We start from the raw sequence: 20,167 nt of genomic DNA, 5'->3' as shown, positions 1-20,167 counted from the left end.
AGCTAAACCTGTCTGAAAGGGATCACATTCTTCAAACCCATATGTATTTTATCCATTAAAAATCATAAAATGGTCCCTCCCCCCTGAATATTTGGTCACGTGCTCAATTTTGTTTCTCTTTCCTAGAAACAAGGGGTAACTACCCTGGTCTCCCTTACCCAGTTAAAATGCAAACATTGTTATCACATTATTATTGTCATCCTTATTGAGTAGTGTAAACTACTAATAAGACACGTTAGCCCCTAGCTAACGGGTCTGACCCTTTAGTGATGTCGCCTTGTGGTGCAGTACACTTCGTATCGAATCCCGCACCGGGCAAGAAAATAACCGGTTCCATTGGTGGCAGCGGTGGGATCCGGAAGTGTGCAGATCCTCAGAAGTCTCTTCGGAGCGCGGGAATAACAAAGCGCGAGGGCGCGCTTCCGGGAGAGGGTGACGACTGTAAACTACTAATAAGACACGTTAGCCCCTAGCTAACGCGTCTGACCCTTTAGCCGAGCGGTTAGTGACGTCGCCTTGTGGTGCAGTACACCTCGTATCGGATCCCGCACCGGGCAAGAAAATAACCGGTTAAAGCAGTATATCATGCATCATTGTATGCAGTCAAGTGTAATCCAGTAAAAAGTAATAATTGAATAAAATGCGAACATTTGTTGAAAATGTAGCCTAGTTCCTGTCTTTTCCCCATGGCTGCTCTAGGTCGTGATGTGTGATTTAATGTTTGCCTTTTATCATTTCAGGGTGTAATGCAAAGGACCCCCACGCACCCGGACTACCGTCCCTTGAAAGGACGCCGGCCACCGATACTGCGAATTTTTCGCAAATATCGGTTCTTGTCCGCAGCAGCCAACGTAGCGACCTCGTCAGCCATTTAAACCGTGTTCAAACTTGCCGGCTTCTATCCCCCTCTAGCGCCCCCCCCGCGCGAACGTTCGAACGCGGAAGTGCAGCGGTCTAACGGCTCCGATTTCAATGGCGATGACGTCACACAAACCTGGGGGGGGTGGTGAACGACGCCTTAAACCGTTCATCTCAACGTAGGAAAACCAAGACAGGAGGACGGTGTTTTGTTTTTTGTTTTTTTTTTGTTGTTTTTTTAATTGAAATCTGAACTTTATTTCACCCCATACAAAATGAACAGAATGTTAAAAGTTTACAATACAGTGTCAATTTCAACTGACCATTTGAAACACATAATATTCAGACAGACACGTAAATGGGAGCCCTATCGCTGTTAAATTGATACATGTAAAACAATCTAAAAGAGAAAAAAAAACAACGAATACAAAGGAGAAATTTGTTCAAAATGAAAAGAAGAAAAAAAAAATGAAAAGGTACTGGGGAGGGGGACCGCAAAAAGAGAGAAGCATACAAGTTATAGTGGAGTGGGAACAGGATGAAGGGTAGAGATAACTTTAAAAACAAAGTTATGGTCCGAGTCAAATTACTTTTCTGACAGGTAAAGCCGGCACAGACACCTCTGTCTTCAGTACAAGGGAGCTGCATGGGTGGTGGAGAATATATAAAACATCGTTACACTCGGAGAGCAGTTATTTGTAAGTGACAGGTTCAAAACAATAGCAAATATAATATCTGGAGGATTTTTGCATGCCGATATGGTTTGGCTTGGCGCTGAGGTCATGGAGGTCTATGGAGAATAGGTTCTTCTTAAAAACGTGACTTAAAAATGGAAACGTGATCCAAATGCAGCAGTTAACTAACTTATAGTAAAACTACAATACGACTGCGTCTTTATTTATGTTTTAGCCTTCACAATCGGGCTGCCAGTACATTGTGACGAAGCCTGGAAGTAGGGCCCACGGTTCGACAACAGCATTTCCATACCCATACTACTAACACTACATTTATGAGACAATAGCCTAGTATTTCTTTCCCTTACACAAGTGCTGATTACTTTTAATATACTTAAGAAAAACGGTTGCCCTGAACTTATCTTTAGTAGTTGCCTTTGCATGTACAATAACAAAGGCTGTAAGGCTTAAACTACCATTTACATGATTCTTATTTAAGCTAACTGACCTGAGGGTTTGACTGACAAGGAGTGATATGTTCTTTTCAAGAAACAATAGCTAATACAGAGCTGAAAAAGACAAGAGGAAAATGGAAGAAAAAAAAAAAAAAGAAGGAAAAAAAAAAAAGGCAAGGCAACACAAACCATACCTACCCTGGCTGAGGGCCTTGGCAAAACATTTGACTGCTAATTTAAAGTCCAATTCAGACCAACTGAATCTTAAAAAACATCCAAGTTCAAGTCTCCCATTTTAATATAAGAACTTTAAAAAAAAAAAAAGAAGAAGAAGAAAGAAAAAAAAAAACAAGAAAAGAAAATTAAAACGCCTAGTATTTAAACGGTTATTTTTCATCTGCGGTGGTGGTCTTGTCTATGCGTCTCATACAGCCAACTTGTCGTGGGCTTTTCTGTCGGTGGGCTGCGATGAAAGAGTCTTTCCCTCCCCTACTTGGAGCAGCTGCGGTAAGAACAACTTTAGAGAGAAAAAATCAAAAAGGTAAAAGAGTGTGTGAGGGGAGGGGGAGAAGCTAAGAGTCATAGTCTTCGTCGTCATCCTCATCTTTGTGCGGCACGGGCACAGGGGGTGGCGGCGTGACGCCGATCATGGAGGGGTGAGGGGCGAAGGAGCTCAGGGTCGTGGCAATGCCGCCCGCCGTCTGTGCTGGGGTCGCGGCGCCCATGTTGCCCATGTGCGGGTACTGGGGTGGTGCGTCGGGGCTGTGGGCGGGACAAGCAGAGAGGTGGAACCAATACATTGCCAAATCAACACAGAGCAGCTGATGCACCTCCCACCGATAAACGGCTGAAAAGGCTCCACCCTTTAAACACGAGGAGCAAATATCACCGAAAATGAAATGACGCTTAGTGTCAGTTGTCCGATTCCAAGTCTGCATGTGGAGTTTCTCCCCCCCCCCCCTTTTCTCCCCAATTGTATCCAGCCAATTACCACACTTTTCTGTGCTGCTCCACCCCCTCTGCTGATCCGGGGAGGTGCTGCAGACTACCACATACCTCCTCCCATACATGTGGAGTCGCCAGCCGCTTCTTTTCACCTGACAGTGAGGAGTTTCACCAGGGGGACGTAGCGCGTGGGAGGATCACGCTATTCCCCCCAGTTCCCCCTCCCTCCCGAACAGGCGCCCCGACCGACCAGAGGAGGCGCTAGTGCAGCGATCAGTACACATACCCACACCCAGCTTCCCACCTGCAGACACGGCCAATTGTGTCTGGAGGGACAACCGCCCAAGCCAGAGGTAACAGGGGGATTCGAACTGGCGATCCCCGTGTTGGTAGACGGCGGAATAGACCGCCATGCTACCCAGACGCCCTGCATGTGGAATTTCACTCATCTGTGTTTAAGGGCATCCCTGCGTTCCCTCCCATTTGACATAATTATTTCACTGGAAAAAATCAAAGAATCAAACCCGTCTTAAAACAACACCATGCTACTCCACCTTCACAACACCATGCTGCTGCACCTTCACCACACTATGCTGCTGCACCTTCACAACACTATGCTGCTGCACCTTCACCACACTATGCTGCTGCACCTTCACAACACTATGCTGCTGCACCTTCACAACACTATGCTGCTGTACCTTCACCACACTATGCTGCTGCACCTTCACCACACTATGCTGCTGCACCTTCACAACACCATGCTGCTGCACCTTCACAACACTATGCTGCTGTACCTTCACAACACTATAATGCTGCACCTTCACAACACTATAATGCTGCACCTTCACAGCAATATGCTGCTGCACCTTCACAACACTATAATGCTGCACCTTCACAGCAATATGCTGCTGCACCTTCACAACACTATAATGCTGCACCTTCACAGCAATATGCTGCTGCACCTTCACAGCAATATGCTGCTGCACCTTCACAGCAATATGCTGCTGCACCTTCACAGCAATATGCTGCTGCACCTTCACAGCACTATAATGCTGCACCTTCACAACACTATGCTGCTGCACCTTTAAAACACTATGCTGCTGCACCTTTACAACACTATGCTGCTGCACCTTCACAACACTATAATGCTGCACCTTCACAGCAATATGCTGCTGCACCTTCACAGCAATATGCTGCTGCACCTTCACAGCACTATGCTGCTGCACCTTCACAACACTATAATGCTGCACCTTCACAACACTATGCTGCTGCACCTTTACAACACTATGCTGCTGCACCTTCACAACACTATGCTGCTGCACCTTCACAGCACTATGCCGCTGCACCTTCACAACACTATGCTGCTGCACCTTCACAACAACATGCTGCTGCACCTTCACAACACTATGCCGCTGCACCTTCACAACACTATAATGCTGCACCTTCACAGTACTATGCTGCTGCACCTTCACAACACTATAATGCTGCACCTTCACAACACTATGCTGCTGCACCTTCACAACACTATGCTGCTGCACCTTCACAACACTATAATGCTGCACCTTCACAGCACTATGCTGCTGCACCTTCACAACACTAAACTGCTGCACCTTCACAGCACTATGCTGCTGCACCTTCACAACACTATACTGCTGCACCTTTACAACATTATGCTACTGCACCTTCACAACATTATGCTGCTGCACCTTTACAACACTATGCTACTGCAACTTCACAACACTATGCTGCTGCAACTTCACAACACTATGCTACTGCACCTTTACAACATTATGCTGCTGCACCTTCACAGCAACATGCTGCTGCACCTTCACAACACTATGCTACTGCACCTTCACAACACTATGCTGCTGCACCTTCACAACACTATGCTGCTGCACCTTCACAACACTGTGCTGCTGCACCTTTACAACACTAAACTGCTGCACCTTCACAACACTATGCTGCTGCACCTTCACAACACTATGCTGCTGCACCTTCACAACACTATGCTGCTGCACCTTCACAACACTATGCTGCTGCACCTTCACAACACTATGCTGCTGCACCTTCACCACACTATGCTGCTGCAGCTTCACAACAACATGCTGCTATACCTTCACAACACTATGCTGCTGCACCTTTACAACACTATGCTGCTGCACCTTCACAACACTATGCTGCTGTACCTTCACAACACTATAATGCTGCACCTTCACAGCAATATGCTGCTGCACCTTCACAGCAATATGCTGCTGCACCTTTACAACACTATGCTGCTGCACCTTCACAACACTATGCTACTGCACCTTTACAACATTATGCTGCTGCACCTTCACAACAACATGCTGCTGCACCTTCACAACACTATGCTGCTGCACCTTCACAACACTATGCTGCTGCACCTTCACAACACTATAATGCTGCACCTTCACAACACTATGCTGCTGCACCTTCACAACACTATGCTGCTGCACCTTCACAACACTATGCTGCTGCACCTTCACAACAACATGCTGCTGCACCTTCACAACACTATGCTACTGCACCTTCACAACACTATGCTGCTGCACCTTTACAACACTATGCTGCTGCACCTTCACAACACTATGCTGCTGCACCTTTACAACACTATAATGCTGCACCTTCACAACATTATGCCGCTGCACCTTCACAACAACATGCTGCTGCACCTTTACAACACTATGCTGCTGGACCTTCACAACACTGGGGGGAATAGTGTGACCCTCCCACGTGCTACGTGATTAAAGCTGGGTTTTCTCCTCTCGCGGTGTGGCGCCAGATCTCGCAGACCTGATAAGTGTTGGCATGGTGATTTCGATTGCATGCACCTCAGCAGCCGTGGTAGGGTTTAATCGGAGGCGACGAGGGCATGTGATGCAGTGACGTGCATCACATGCCACGTATCGGGGATTTATGGGAGGTCACTGTCTGCAATGATTCTGAGGAGGTCCTCTGAATCCAAAACTTCCGAATGACCTGCTTAACATTTGATGAGCTTTGCAACGCAACAGGACCCCTCGCGGCGCGTGCCGTATCATGCCCGAGGGAGCCGGTTCCAACCAAGAGGCCACCGCTCTTTATAAACTGGCCACCTTAACTTAACCCGTTTAATCCCACCGGTCACAACTGTGACTGTGTGTTTATTTATTTATTTCTGGAAGTGTTTAAAAAAAAAAACTTGTTAAAAAACTTGTTGGCTTTGGGCAAGAAATTCAATTTCCAAATGAAAAAATAGATTGTCTTGATTAAAATTTAGCAATGTCATGTGACTAGTGTGAAAGGTCACATGACCAGATAAGTTTACTTCCTGCTTGCATGGGAGAAGATGTCTTCCATCATCTTCTTCCACTTTTTTTTTTTTTTTTGACGGGGGGTTTCTCCCCAATTATGCCCGGCCAATTACCCCACTCTTCTGAGCCGCCCCGGTCTCTGCTCCACCCCCTCTGCCGATCCGGGGAGGGCTGCAGACTACCACATGCCTCCTCCCATACATGTGGAGTCGCCAGCCGCTTCTTTTCACCTGGCAGTGAGGAGCTTCACCAGGGGGACGTAGCACGTGGGAGGATCATGCTATTCCCCCCCCCAAACAGGCGCCCCGACTGACCAGAGGAGGCGCTACAGCAGCGACCAGGACACATACCCACATCCAAATTCCCACCCGCAGACACGGTCAATTGTGTCTGTAGGGACGCCCGACCAAGCTGGAGGTAACACGGGGATTCGATCCGGTGATCCCCGTGTTGGTAGGCAACGGAATAGACCGCTACATTACCTGGATGCCCTCCTCTTTCTCTTCTACAAAAGAAAGTAAGTAAAACACCTTAATTAACAGACAGAACTAATATTTTGTACATATCTTCTTTAAAGGCTCTGCTACTATATATTTTGCTTGTAAGAGGTGTAAATTTGTTAAAGGTCACAACTGTGACCGGTGGTATAACACAGTGTTTGTATTGAAAACACAGGTTTTGGCTGTTAATCCTAGTTATCATCTGTTTTTTCTCAGGCGATGCCCTGAGGAAAACGAGAACCCACGACGCCACAAAAAACACAAAACATCTCTTCAAAATATCCAAAATAGGTACAGGGTTCTTCAAAAGATCAAAACGGCTGGTCGCGCAATGTCAAACATCTCTTCAATGCAAACCAAAGGGGAGATACTTGATATGACCATGGATGAGCTGCTGACTTGCTATGGGGTTCTTCTCACATCTGGCTACACGCTTTGGTCACATGACCCCGATGTCTACAATGAAGCCATCTTAAATGCAATGAGAAGGAATCGCTTTGATGAGATGATGGTCTCAATCCATCTGGTAGATGATTCAAAGGCCAAAAAAGACTCTTTCTACAAAGTATGGCTCATCTTCAGTGCACCAAATGAGTCTTACAAAATGAGGCCATACTCCAAATGGTTATCGGTTGATGAAAGCATGATACCTTATTATGGCAGGCATGGTTGCAAGCAACTCATCAGGGGCAAACCCATCCAGTTGTGGAGCCTTGCATCATCTACAGGGTACATGTATCATATCATATGGAGCCCTATTGCGGAGTATACACACACCCCTGGAACCGGGCTAGGGCAGGGCCCAAGTGTAGTCCTTGGTCTAGCCGAACGAGCAGAAGTTCCTCCGGGGTTAAAATTTGTACATGACAACCCTCTCACCTCACTTAGCCTCCTTGATGAAATGACAAAACGAGGTTATGGATGCCTTGGCCCAGTGCCGCCTGCATGATGTCCCTTTCATGGACGTGAAGAATTTCCAAAAAAATGTCTCGCAGAAGTTCTGAGGTCTTACACAGGGGGAAAAGGTACTGGTACGGTGGAAGGACAACAGTATTGTAACCATGGCAACCAATGCTGCAGACAAGTATTCTGAGGTGTCTGTAAACAGGTGGAACAAAGAGAATAAAAGCCTATGACAAAGTTCCACAAGCCATGTGCATCCTCACATACAACTAAAACATTGGGGGGGGGGGGGGCTGCATGATCTTCAGGTGTGAAAACACAGGGCTACTATAAGGTCAAAGAAGTGGTGGTGGACGATCTTTGCTTGGTCCCTTCACAGTGCGGTGGTGAATAGCTGGTGGTCCTTCAGAGATGTTGTTGGTAATGAATATGACCCCCTGGCCTTTCAGCGATCTGTGTCCCTGTGTCCCCTAAAAAGATATGGAAAACTACCTCTTGGCCATGACAGAAGAGCTTCGATTGCAACGACTGTTCCTCAGGATTCTGGAAGAGGTGATGGAAAATCTCACTGGCCTGTGAACACAGGGAGCCGTTTCCACAGATGCAGATGTTGCGACAAGCGCAGCGTATACGCATGTGAGAAGATGCACCTCTCCACATTCAGCGCTTCAAGCATTTTCATGGAGAGTGAGGTCTAACCGATGAGCAATACGGACAAAAGTCTGTTTACTCAAATTTGTTGAAACTAGGGCATCCGGGTGGCGTGGCGGTCTATTGTATTGCCTACCAACACGGGGATTGACGGTTCGAATCCCCGTGTTACCTCCGGCTTCGTCAGGCGTCCCTACAGACACAATTGGCCGTTGTCTGCGGGTGGGAAGCCGGATGTGGGTATGTGTCCTGGTCGCTGCACTCGTGCCTCCTCTAGTCAGTCGGAGTGCCTGTTCGGGGGGAATAGTGTGATCTTCCCACGCGCTACGTCCCCCTGGCGAAACTCCTCACTGTCAGGTGAAAAGAAGCGGCTGGCGACTCCACATGTATCGGAGGAAGCATGTGGTAGACTGAAGCCCTCCCCGGATCGGCAGAGGGGGTGGAGCAGGGACTGGAACGGCTAGGAAGAGTGGGGTAATTGGCCAAATATAATTGGGGAGAAAAAAGGAGAAAAAAATGTTTTGCTGAGACTGTTATGAGACTGTACATTGTTGTCACCGATAGTGCCTGACAGTATGCACTGCCCTAGTACCTTTTGCACTATACTGTTAAAATGTAATATTATCGATGAATGTCTTCCTGTTATAAAATATTCAGAGAATATATATATATATATATATATATATATATATATATTATTTTACTTAATGTTATGTTGAAGTGTTTGATTCTACATGGTGTATAGTTTCCACGTCCTGGCTTGTTCGTCATAAATAAATGAGCCTCCCTCAAATCAGTTTGCCAACGGCAGTGTTTGTATTATTGTAAGTTCAAACACGTGTTACATAAGCAATAGTAATCGTTATGAAGTAAATCCTAACCATATCTCATTCTTCTACGTTGCGTATGCTACTGTTATTTTATGATTTCAAATGTGTAAATAGGTCTAATTGAAGAATTTGTATGAATTATGACTATGCTGTATTCCACCGGTCACCGAGTACAAAACTAATAATTCGCTAACTTAACCAACATAAAATCAAAAAAGGGCACAAAGTTTGTGTGTCAGGGAGGTCGAAGGAGTAAAATGCAGGTACTCAAACTGCAAAGAAGAATTTGGGATTAAATTAGATAAATGCAAAAAATGCATTTCCATTTACATTATGTGAAATATTGCTTTGTCAAATCGTCTGAAAAACCACCTCAAGGGGCGTCCAAGTGGCGTGGCAGTCTATTCTGTTGCTTACCAACATGGGGATCGGCGGTTCGAATCCCCGTGTCACCTCCAGCTGGGTCGGGTGTCCCTACAGACACAATTGGCCGTGTCTGCGGGTGGGAAGCCGGATGTGGGTATGTGTCCTGGTCGCTGCACTAGCGCCTCCTCCGGTCGGGTGGGGCGCCTGTTTTGGCGGGGGGGGGGGACTGGGGGGTAATAGCGTGATCCTCCCACGCGCTACATCCACCTGGTGAAACTCCTCACTGTCAGGTGAAAAGAAGCGGCCGAGGACTCCACATGTATCGGAGGAGGCATGTGGTAGTCAGCAGCCCTCCCCGGACCGGCAGCGGGGGTGGAGACGTGACCGGGACGGCTCGGAAGACTGGGGCGATTGGCCAGATACAATTGGGGGGGAAAGCGAGAAAACTTGCAAAAGAAAAACCGCCTCATGCGAGTGTATAACCTTTTTTGTGATATTTGAGTTTTTTTTTTAAATTCACGTATTTCAACTACTCATGTTTTAGTTCGCAATTTCAAATTGCGCATTAAGCAGATTAATGGAAACCCGCCAACAGAAACTGTTCAGCGGACAAAACAAACACGGACGTTGACAGAACGACAGCTTGTCAAGCTTTTTCTAAGTTGCTTTGTTTTGCAGAATAAAAGAACAATTAAACAATTTAAGTAATCGTCATGAGTTCTGTCAGCTTTGCTCTCATTGGCTGTTGCGGCTTTCTACCAAAGATGCACTGGTCCCCTCGACACAAGATTTCCGGTCTCAAATAACGATCGTGTGTGATGTGATTGGGGCGGCCCCGACTTGCGGGTGAGCAGATCGGGAGGCTAAAGAATTCATCTGTAAATCCCTCACTCTACACGACAACCTGGGAAGACGACCGGTTCCAAGTAGCCGCAAAACAGGACCCCCCCACCACCCCGATTCCCGAGAGGGCCGGACAAATCATGCCAACTAACATGCGGCATGTACCCAGCCACAGGGCTGACCATACTTACGTTCAAACATAAAGAAAGGGACATGCTGCTCGTTTCACAAGACGCCACTGCCAACACCATCCGTGCTGCTGAGCAGCCGTTACAGTTGGGGGAACTGAATGCATTTAGTTCCCTACCTGAGGAACCTGGACGCTGGCTGCAGGTTTGTGCTTGACTGAGAGCCGTCCTCCTCATCCCCATCTGTCTCACTGTCTTCGGTGTCGTCCTGTTGCCATGGTGGCAATGAAACAATGGTGAGCCAGTCAAAATACATTTGTACCTTCTGTCCCCTCATACACTCTCTCACACACACACACACACACACACACACACACACACACACACACACACACACACGCTTAAGAGACATCAACGCCAAAAGGCAGCTAAGTGCATCTGTGTGAAAATGAACTCCCACCTCTTGCTCCGACTCAGTGCCTGAAAGTTTCTTGTCCTTGGCTTTGGAGCCAGCTCCTCCATTCTTGCGGCCAGACCCTGGTTTTCGACCTCTGACAGCAAGCAAGAATAAAAGTCATGTAAATAAACGAGATGTTCTGATTTTTTATTTTTGGGATTATCCCCCCTTTTTCTCCCCAAATTGTACCCGTCCAATTACCCCACTCTCCTGAACCATCCCGGTCGCTGCTCCACCCCTTCTGCCGGTCCGGGGGAGGGCTGCAGACTACCACACGCCTCCTCCGATACATGTGGAGTCGCCAGCCGCTTTTTTTCACCTGACAGTGAGGAGTTTCACCAGGTGGACGTAGCGTGTGGGAGGATCACGCTATTCCCCCTCCCTCCCGAACAGGTGCCCCGGCCGACCAGAGGAGGGGCTAGTGCAGCGACCAGGACACATACCCACATCCGGCTTCCCACCTGCAGACATGGCCAACTGTGTCTGTAGGGACGCCCGACCAAGCCGGAGGTAACACGGGGATTCGAACCGGCGATCCCCGTGTTGGTAGGCAACGGAATAGACCGCTACGCTACCCGGATGCCCCAGCTGTTCTGATTTTAATGCTAAAGCCTAGAGTGCCTGTCATTACTAGCAACAAATAGAAACACCACTAACAACTTATTAAACTTGGGTTTTCTGGAGAGGCTTAGAGCTTTAACAGGGTGTAAGGTTGTAGCGCCATTACTGCTCTAAGGAGCTGCAGGTGACCTGCCTTTGTTACGGCTGTCAGTTTGTCAGTAGGATTCTTTTCATCCTTTTTAACTTTATAAGTTCAACAAGCTTCACAACTTCTTTGATTCCCTCTAAAGCAAAAGGGTCCTAAAGAGTAGTGTGCGTGTGTACCTGCGTGGGATTTTGTCTCCGCCCTCTGTGTGGTTGTCCTCCCCCTCGCCCTGCATGACTGGCACCGCTGCTACCAGGTCTTTCAAGAAGTCAAACTGATGTTCCCGTTCAATACACTGCTTTCTACATACAAATGCACATGTGCACAGATAAGAACACATGCAAATATGCAGACATAGAAAGGCATGCATGCACGCACAGACACCCCCCCCTCCCATTCAGTGTGCAGTTTTCTGTACACCGATTCACACAAATTGAGTAAAGGAAAAGGTTGAAATAATAATCATATCATACAAAAAATGATGAGAATATTCATAAATTCAACAGGAATAAGAACATCAATAAAACTACAAAATGAACAATCGGCAGATCTAATGTTGGATTCCCTGGCAGGTGCATTAGGGACTACTCAAGAGTTTGAGCAGTCCCTAATGGTAGTCCCTGGTGTTTACTCAAGACCAGGAATTCTATTAAACATGAAGGGCCTCATTATTTGCTATAAAACCACTGGGAGACAGAATCACAGAGTGACAGTGGCGTTGCAGGTATGTCCATGACATATGGGTTGAGTGGGGTTACTATGAATATCTGGAACTCGATCAGGGACCAGAACACATCAAACCACTCTTCAATCATAGTCCAGGTTTAAAAGCATCAGCAATCTACTAGCAATTTTAATAGGACATCCTGCCCTTCTCAAGCTGCCCGAATTCATATGTATACCACAATGAATTTGTCAGAAGGTGTAGTCAACATCCAAAGTAATTTATAACCAAAGTTAATTTGCTAATTTGTGAGTAGCTTATAATTCTACACATAGTGCATTCATTAGCAAACAGGCACACGATCACAGACACACAAAACTCACAGGTGTGACGTCGTCATTGTCTTTGCATTTCGAGACTGGGTGACCTGACAGGCTTTTGTAAGGAGCGATTCCAAGAAGAGCTCCAGGGCTCTCGCTGATTTGCAAAATTAAGGAAATGAAGACACAATAAGACCAAAGACAATTAGTGGATCCTAAGTAGAAATAAAGAAAACCTTGCTTACTTAAGAGTAGAGCAGGTTGATATCTTGACACACTGATGTCATTTGGCAAACTGGGATCCACCTATAATGATTTTTCCGCTGCGAACACATTTTCACTTGTTAACACAAAGGGCCCTATCTTATGCCCGCAGCAAAGCGCAGCGTAAGCACCCTTGCTAGTTTCTGAAGTTTAGACTGAAGAGGTCACTCAGTTGAGTGATGAAACGTATGTCAATAAACGTATCCAGATGAACTGATTCAATCTTCTCTGAACTAAGCACATTACAACGTGAAAGATTATTGTGTAGACCACGATATTTAAAAAACAAATGCCAAAATGGTTGTATTTATCAGAATTAGCCAATTTCAGGAACGATGTATGAAACTGGCTAAATATTTGACCAACCGTGGCAATGCACATTGGTATTAAAGTGGACCCATCAGGTTGAGGGTGTCTGTCGAGACCTATCAAAACGAAAGCGCCTATCCAAAATGGATCAGAGACGGCTTCAGCATTGTGGGGCCGTTCTGGTGATGCTAGAAGAGGGGCCGTTCCGGTGATGCTAGAAGAGGGGCCGTTCCGGTGATGCTAGAAGAGGGGCCATTCTGGTGATGCTAGAAGAGGGGCCATTCCGGTGATGCTAGAGGAGGGGCCATTCTGGTGATGCCAGAAGAGGGGCCGTTCTGGTGATGCTAGAAGAGGGGCCATTCTGGTGATGCTAGAAGAGGAGGACACGCTCACCACTAGCGCCTCCCCCACCTGCTTCACCTCAGGGAGCTTTGGTGGACTCCTGCTACTCCCGTAGATGGTCTGCTCGCACGCTTTCAATGCACGCACGAGCACGCTCGTCTCCTCAGCAGAAAGCCATTCGTTTCTCTAACTTGTCAAATCCTCCACTTAAATACCTAGCTTTTAAAGGGAATGGGAGATAACACTCTGGTTTATTTCACGTTATGTCCTAAACACACCTACGATTAACTCCTTTGCGCCTTACTTTTTGCCCCCAGATTATGCGGCGTTTAACTAGCAAAAGTGGATTTAGACACGCCCTGCATGCACTTGCACCATGTGCTTTAGACCAAGCACTATGGATCTTTTAAATATGGCCCAAGGTATCACTTGATACAAGATGGTGACGTCATCCGATTTGCTTCCAAAGGATAACTACTAAGTTTGAAGTAACTAGACAAAAAGTTCAGCGAGCTCTATGATTACTGCATGTGAAAGACATAAAATCAAGTCGTGCATAACTAATACAAGTCCATCTGCACTAACCTTATGTTGGCAGTCATGTCAGTCTGGCCCCAACGTTCCACAAAGCCTTATATTCATCAGTGAATTAATCTTTTGAAACAAATGGAAAAAGTCAACACAATGGAGCTTGCATTCGGAGAGGATACATATAATAACCGGCACTGCTGCAGCGACTTTGCCTATTTCTTCATCGGTCTGCATGATTTTCTTGATCCTCGCCTGCAATGAGAAAAGCCTAGATATGAGAGACAGGGAGAGAGAGTGTGTGCGTGTGCATGCGCGTGCGTGCGCGCGGACCAGTTAGCTTACTGATCCCACTCGGCATGCTGGATCAACGTAACGCCATAACGAGAACAGATGGGGAGAGACATTAGGGATAAAGCGCCTATCATGTAAACAAAGGGTAGCCGATGTGTGACCATTCCCTCGGGCATCTTGTGCAGCATGACCGCTATGACGACATCGACAGTTAGCCGGCTATACGCGCTCAGCTCCCCTCACCGACGGGAATGTTGGGAGTTTCGCTGGGGCGAAAATTAAAGAGTCGACACAATGTCGCGCCGCCCGGGGTTGGCTACAAGCTAGCCGGCGGCAGCGACACTCGGCTTAGCGACGTGTCGCCAACGTACACGACTTCCGAGCCCCTGCGCGGGCAGCGCGTTAGCCTTGCTCAACGGCTAGCCCGGCTAGGCTAAAAGAGTTAGCCCCGAGTGAGCAGGCCCGGCAGGCGTCCCGGCGCGCCGAGAGCGGGGCTGATGCGGATCTAGCTCGTTATCCTGCCGCGGGGACGAGCTTACCGATCTAGACCGCCGAACGGCGCACGCTTACCGGTGGGAATCTGGCGTTGTATTTCTTCTTCTTGCTGGGCATCGTCCACCACCAGGCCGGCTAAACCCTAAAAGAAGGTATACGTCCTCTCAAAGTAGCTCCGCCGTGTGTACACACACACACGCGTACACACACACACACACACACGCACGCATACACGCACATACACACATACGCTAGAGCTACCTGGCTAAGTTGTTAGCGCATCGCCGTCCCTCGTCCCCCACCCCCCCAACGCCACAACCCCCGCCCCGCCCCTCCCCCCGTTGCCTTGGCAGGCGAGGTAGGTTCCGCCGCGTCGTCGGTTCCGCTCGGTCAGCGATTCCGTCGAACCGCCCGCCTGTTAGCGCGGCTCCAGAAATTCTCCGGCGTGTTATAACGACCGGCGGCGGCGCCGACGTTAACCAGCAAACGGTATCAACGCCACACACGCCGGGCTAGCCAGCTAGCTAGCTTGCTACCCGGGGCTAACTGATTAGCCCGCCCGCCGCGTCTGAACGACGAACTGGCGTAAATCGATCGGCTATCTCTCTCTCACGCGCTTCAGTAAGTCGGCGAATCGACAACGAGTCGCAGCCCCTCGCGGCTGATTAGCGGACGATGTTAAATCCCCTTTTTGTTTTGTTTTTTACACGACTTTTCTGTGAATTGTAAGGGGGGCAACCCGCTGGCGCCTGTGTCCGGCGCCTGCTTATAAATAAAGCTTGTTTCGAGCCAACATGGCGGCTCGTTGAGGCGGCATGGGGGGTAGGTGAGCAACTTTGTATCCTTCCGTCTTGTTTATGTGCGCGACACATTGTATCCAGAACATGACGTCAATCTGCTTTGGTTAAGAAACGGGGGGGGGGGGTTGGGTTGGCGTACTGCCATACACACATCGGCGGACGAGTTGGCAGCGATGTGGACGTTCTCGTGCGCCCAGGTCACAAGCCGTCCGACGGAACCGAATCAAGTGCAACTGGACCAGCTGCACTTGATTCGGTTCCGGCGCGTGACGTAGCCCAAAAGTCAAGCTAATCCTCTGCTACGGTTTTTGAAAACGTCCCTTCGGCTGGTTGAAGTTAAGACCCACCTTTCATATGCGAACAGTGCACCTGCAGTTTACAGGGGGCCGGTGCCTGTTAACGGAGTTTCATTATCTGAACCCCCTCTCCCCCCCTGTAGGAAAACGTCACAGAAGCCCGGTATCTAACAACGCTCTGGAGGTTGGTGGCGCCATGGAGGAGGAAGTTGCTGCTGCCGCCGCTGCAGCTGCCGCTGCTGCAGAGACCGAGGACCGCGACTATGCAGCCGAGGCCATGGCTGCAGACATGGACCCTTGGATTGTGTTTGACTCGAGAAAAACTCCAAGGGCGGAGTTCGACGGCTGGCTGGAGAGCAACAGGCCTTCGCACGTGTCCCGATTCAGCAGCGGCGAGCGAGGCTCCGTGGGGTGGATTGCTGTGTTCGGCCCCGACCACTGCCCCAACGTAGGGGACGTCGGCAGTCTCCAGGAGAACTGGGAGAGGCTGTTGGCCAGCGGGCGGCCCGTGAACTTCGAGAACGTGAAGGAACTGGCCCTGAACCACGGAGTGCTCTCTGGCAAGTGGCTGATGATCCTGGACTCCGGGTTCAAGTTGGACCGTGCTTGGGAGTGCGTGGCCAGAGCGACCCTAGATGGCAAGATCTCCCTTGTGAAAGTGAGCCCCCAGGACCTGAAGACGGATGGCAAGCAGGTCATTTGCGCGTACAACCAGAACTTTACGGATGAGACAGAAGTCGTGGGGCTGGACACAGTCATCCGTGCCACGGGGGTCAAGTGTCCTCTGTCTTACAAGCCAGATGTGTACTCTTACCTGGGCATATACCGAAACAACCGCTGGAGTCTCTGCCCGACTATTTACGAAAGCAAATTTGACCTGGAGTGCATACCAAGGCGTTCACTCATTATCAATAAAATCACTAATCTAGAAGTCACATAGACCTCTTGAGAAAAAGAGGGTTTGGGATTGAGATGATATTAGAAGCACTTGGCAATGGTCATGATTATGCAGTTGCTTGTACAGCAAGAGTCACTGAATGGAAATTCTGATAACTGTCAGTAACTTTTTTGTATTTGATCTACTCTGTTCTTCCAGTTTGCCCTTAAGGGTCCCTGGTTCAATTTTGTATGTTCATGCTGAAGATACGATTACTTAGAGACTTGAAATTTTGTCACTTAAATCTGTTCTACATTTTGATCTTGTGCCTATGTGCCAGAATACACTAGTTTCTGTTGATGTAGCAGTGCCTGACATGATTTTTTTGTTCCATTATGTTTTAAGAATTTTGAGACGTTTGTGTCTGACATATTTCTGATTCTTTTGGCTCCAATTTTTTGCTTTGCATGGCGAGGTACCACAAAAATACCAAATAAAAGTTTGGTTTCGAAGCAGCTGTCTTGTGCCATATTACTAAAACGGATGTATAGGAAAAAGAAGGCAGCCATTATACCAAAATTGGTATTTTTTTTATTTTATACATTTTACAGTTGTACAAAATATTAGCCTATACATTCTTGTTTTCAGTAACAGCTTTGACTTCTGTATTTAGCATATTGGCCTACAGGTATAAAGCTGTTTCGTTCAATTAACTGTAGCTACATCCATTATGTAACTGTAGGAAAGTAATCATTTAGCGGTTAACTTTGTATTGAGAGACACAGGTGATACTTGATACAAATTCAGAGAGTAATGCATAAAAACCTAGAGTTGTCTTGCAATGAATGTGTATTTACAAATGCTTGTTTCCAGATTGTGAACAGACCTTTATCATAATTGGTTCTCAAGGTGAGCGATATAACTATATTTGACGTCGGAGTGCCTTGAACAAGGCAAATCCAAGTCGAGAGCTGGGACGCCATGTAAAATGAAGAGTGCACATTATGGATTAATGCTTGGTTCAGCAAGGAGGCATATGGAAAATATTTTTGCACAGGTTTACCTGGGTATAAATCAAGCTCTGAGAAGATGTTCCTCCAAAAACATACTAGCCATTAGATTTAAAAAAAAAAAGAGTAATCAATTCACTGCAAGTAAAGGAAACAAAAGGTAACAGAACGGTCAGAACTAAACTGATTATCTGGTAATATACAAAACCTGTTTTACCTGCTCTGACAAAATATTAATTATTCTGTTGAGCAATGAATCTGATTAACTTTTACAGTGAAACATTTTGACGTACAATTATACTAAGCTGATAAATAAGTTGAGCTCCTGAACACTGACATGCTTCTGTCAAAAGCAGAATTATAAGTTTGTAAAGGGATATTGCATTTAAAGACCAACAGTCCTGCGTCTTTGTCACAGACGGTTCACTGGTCAAGGCCTTACGGGACCAAAACCTCAAATCAACTCAGTCCACATGAAATACCATACAGATCAATATGGCATTTTGATAACCGGGTACACACAGTGAGGAATGCTGCCAGGTTCTGTCTCTCATTCAACCCTTCATATTCACCTCATTTCCTTTTTTCGCTTGACAGAATATCAAAAGGAATCCAAAGCGATTTCAGTCCGAAAGGGTAGAAGGACAGAAACAAGTGGTCTGATGAATACAGCTATAAATAAATCATCTTTTTTTTTTAAAAAATCTCATGGTTGACCTCTAAGTTTGGTGCCCTGAAACAAACCCCGCTTGGCAACTGCTATTCAAGATGGACATAAGACGATCCTCATCGGCTGACGTCAGCACATCAAACTCATCCAAGGCAACACGCTGGATAGGGTTGCTGGGTGAACTGTCCATCATACTCTCACTCTGCAGCAGGCTGACGATGCTATTGGGATAATTCATCCATGTACTTCCCGGTTGGCTGGCTGGGTCGTTAGGGTTCTGGGATGTCGTGTTGCTCTGAGCAATAGAAGAGCTGGCGGAGGAGGCTTGATGGCATGGATTTTGAGTCACCATGGACGAGCTATTTCCACTTTCACTCACCAGCCGCTGCATCAGCAGATCATCAAAATCATCCATGATCAAACCCTCCAGGGTTCCTGTGGCCTGGGCCTGGGCCTCAGGAAAACTAGGGAACTCTGGGATATCATCGTCCCCAAGCGAGGCGTCCACCCTGAACTGGGAGCCCACAGGGAGGGTAAAGGAAGAGTTGGGCTGTGAGGAGGTGGTGGTGCTCTGAGAGGCTGAGGGCTCCTGGGCGGCGGTCTGAGAGAAGGTGGGGAAGGGGAAGTCATGAAGGTCAGACAGGTTGACAGTAGAGTACTCCTGAGCGGAGGTGTTGGAGGATGTTGCGGTTTGGGCCAGGGTGTAGCTGGGCACTGGGGTGGCTTTAGGCTGGTTCTCCAGGGTCAGGTTTTCCATGAACTTCCATGTTTGGCTGGCAGTGGTGGATGAGACAGTGGAGGGGGCCTCTGCCTTGGGCTGGACAGAGAAGAGCTGGCCTGGCTGGCCGAAAGGAGAGTAGGAGGGCTGTGGCTTCACTCCGCTACCGTTAGAGGGCATCACTGGATTCAAACCTGCTGGAGATAATAGTTCAAAAACACACACACACTTCCTTCATCTTGTAAGCTGTAGCATATTATACTGAGTAACACCCACTATTCAACAGTGATCCATCAGTTTTTGATTGTTTGCTTTATAATTGTATAAAAAGAGTTTCTTCATATGACTAACATGAATCTATTCCAAACTATGACTGTGCAACTGAAACACACCGTGTAAGTGAGGCTTACCAGCTTGTACATTCATCATTGGAGGCTTGGCTGTGACTGTCCTCCGAGCAGTGTTTATGGGCCTTCTTTCTGGTGGATTGGTCACTGAAATTCCCATACAGCATAACATTACAGAACATCCTTTTAAATATTACTGTTTAAAGCTGCCATCCATGACTTTGCTCGTTATTTTATCCATTTGAAACATGATGACGATGTGGCAATTCTGCTAAACAGATAGTCAGTACTACAGTAGAACGTCCATCCATCCATTATCCAAACCGCTTATCCTTACTCAGGGTCGTGGGGAAGCTGGAGCCTATCCCAGCAGTCAATGGGCGGCAGGCGGGGCGACACCCTGGACAGGCTGCCGGGCCATCACAGGGCCCACACACACCCACACATTCACACCTAGGGACAATTTAGTACGGCCGAGTCACCTGACCTACATGTCTTTGGACTATGGCAGGAAACCCACGCAGACATGGGGAGAACATGCAAACTCCACACAGAGGACGACCCGGGACGACCCCCAAGGGGAGACTACCCCGGAGCTCGAACCCA

General features: G+C 47.6%; 3 protein-coding genes across 11 annotated transcripts in view; 1 reads left to right on the top strand and 2 right to left on the bottom strand.

Moving 5' to 3' along the window:
- Positions 1–1,076: 1,076 nt before the first annotated feature.
- drap1 (DR1-associated protein 1 (negative cofactor 2 alpha)) lies at positions 1,077–15,122 on the bottom strand. 3 transcript variants are annotated; one of them, XM_056300616.1, is made up of 7 exons: positions 14,919–15,122; positions 14,237–14,325; positions 12,675–12,768; positions 11,807–11,929; positions 10,925–11,015; positions 10,644–10,732; positions 1,077–2,749 (listed from the first exon to the last, which is right to left on the bottom strand). In XM_056300616.1, the coding sequence occupies exons 2-7, from the start codon at positions 14,289–14,291 to the stop codon at positions 2,560–2,562; spliced, it is 642 nt and encodes a 213-aa protein (XP_056156591.1). In that variant the 5' UTR covers positions 14,292–14,325; positions 14,919–15,122; the 3' UTR covers positions 1,077–2,559. The 3 variants fall into 3 exon arrangements, with proteins under 3 accessions (XP_056156591.1, XP_056156588.1, XP_056156589.1); XM_056300613.1 differs by having other exon boundaries at positions 14,237–14,309; XM_056300614.1 differs by having other exon boundaries at positions 12,675–12,726; positions 14,237–14,309.
- c20h11orf68 (chromosome 20 C11orf68 homolog) lies at positions 14,554–17,343 on the top strand. Of its 5 annotated transcripts, none has more exons than XM_056300611.1 (2): positions 14,554–14,995; positions 16,083–17,343. In XM_056300611.1, the coding sequence occupies exon 2, from the start codon at positions 16,136–16,138 to the stop codon at positions 16,877–16,879; it is 744 nt and encodes a 247-aa protein (XP_056156586.1). In that variant the 5' UTR covers positions 14,554–14,995; positions 16,083–16,135; the 3' UTR covers positions 16,880–17,343. The 5 variants fall into 5 exon arrangements, with proteins under 5 accessions (XP_056156586.1, XP_056156585.1, XP_056156583.1 ...); XM_056300610.1 differs by lacking the exon at positions 14,554–14,995 and adding an exon at positions 15,175–15,201; XM_056300608.1 differs by lacking the exon at positions 14,554–14,995 and adding an exon at positions 15,182–15,665.
- A 601-nt stretch (positions 17,344–17,944) lies between these two features.
- The window catches only part of rela (v-rel avian reticuloendotheliosis viral oncogene homolog A), a 238,703-nt gene continuing 236,480 nt past the window's right edge, over positions 17,945–20,167 (bottom strand). For 2 of the 3 annotated variants that reach the window (XM_056300588.1, XM_056300587.1), the window contains 2 exons: positions 19,625–19,708; positions 17,945–19,411 (listed from right to left, as the gene is read on the bottom strand). In XM_056300588.1, coding sequence (XP_056156563.1) covers positions 18,546–19,411; positions 19,625–19,708 — 950 coding nt within the window. In that variant the 3' untranslated portion in view covers positions 17,945–18,545. The remainder of the gene's footprint in view (positions 19,412–19,624; positions 19,709–20,167) is intronic. The other variant, XM_056300590.1, reaches the window with a different exon arrangement.

The sequence above is a fragment of the Lampris incognitus genome, chromosome 20 (genome assembly GCF_029633865.1).
Source record: "Lampris incognitus isolate fLamInc1 chromosome 20, fLamInc1.hap2, whole genome shotgun sequence".
Lineage (NCBI taxonomy): Eukaryota > Metazoa > Chordata > Actinopteri > Lampriformes > Lampridae > Lampris > Lampris incognitus.
This window is presented reverse-complemented; position numbering and strand designations above follow the sequence as displayed.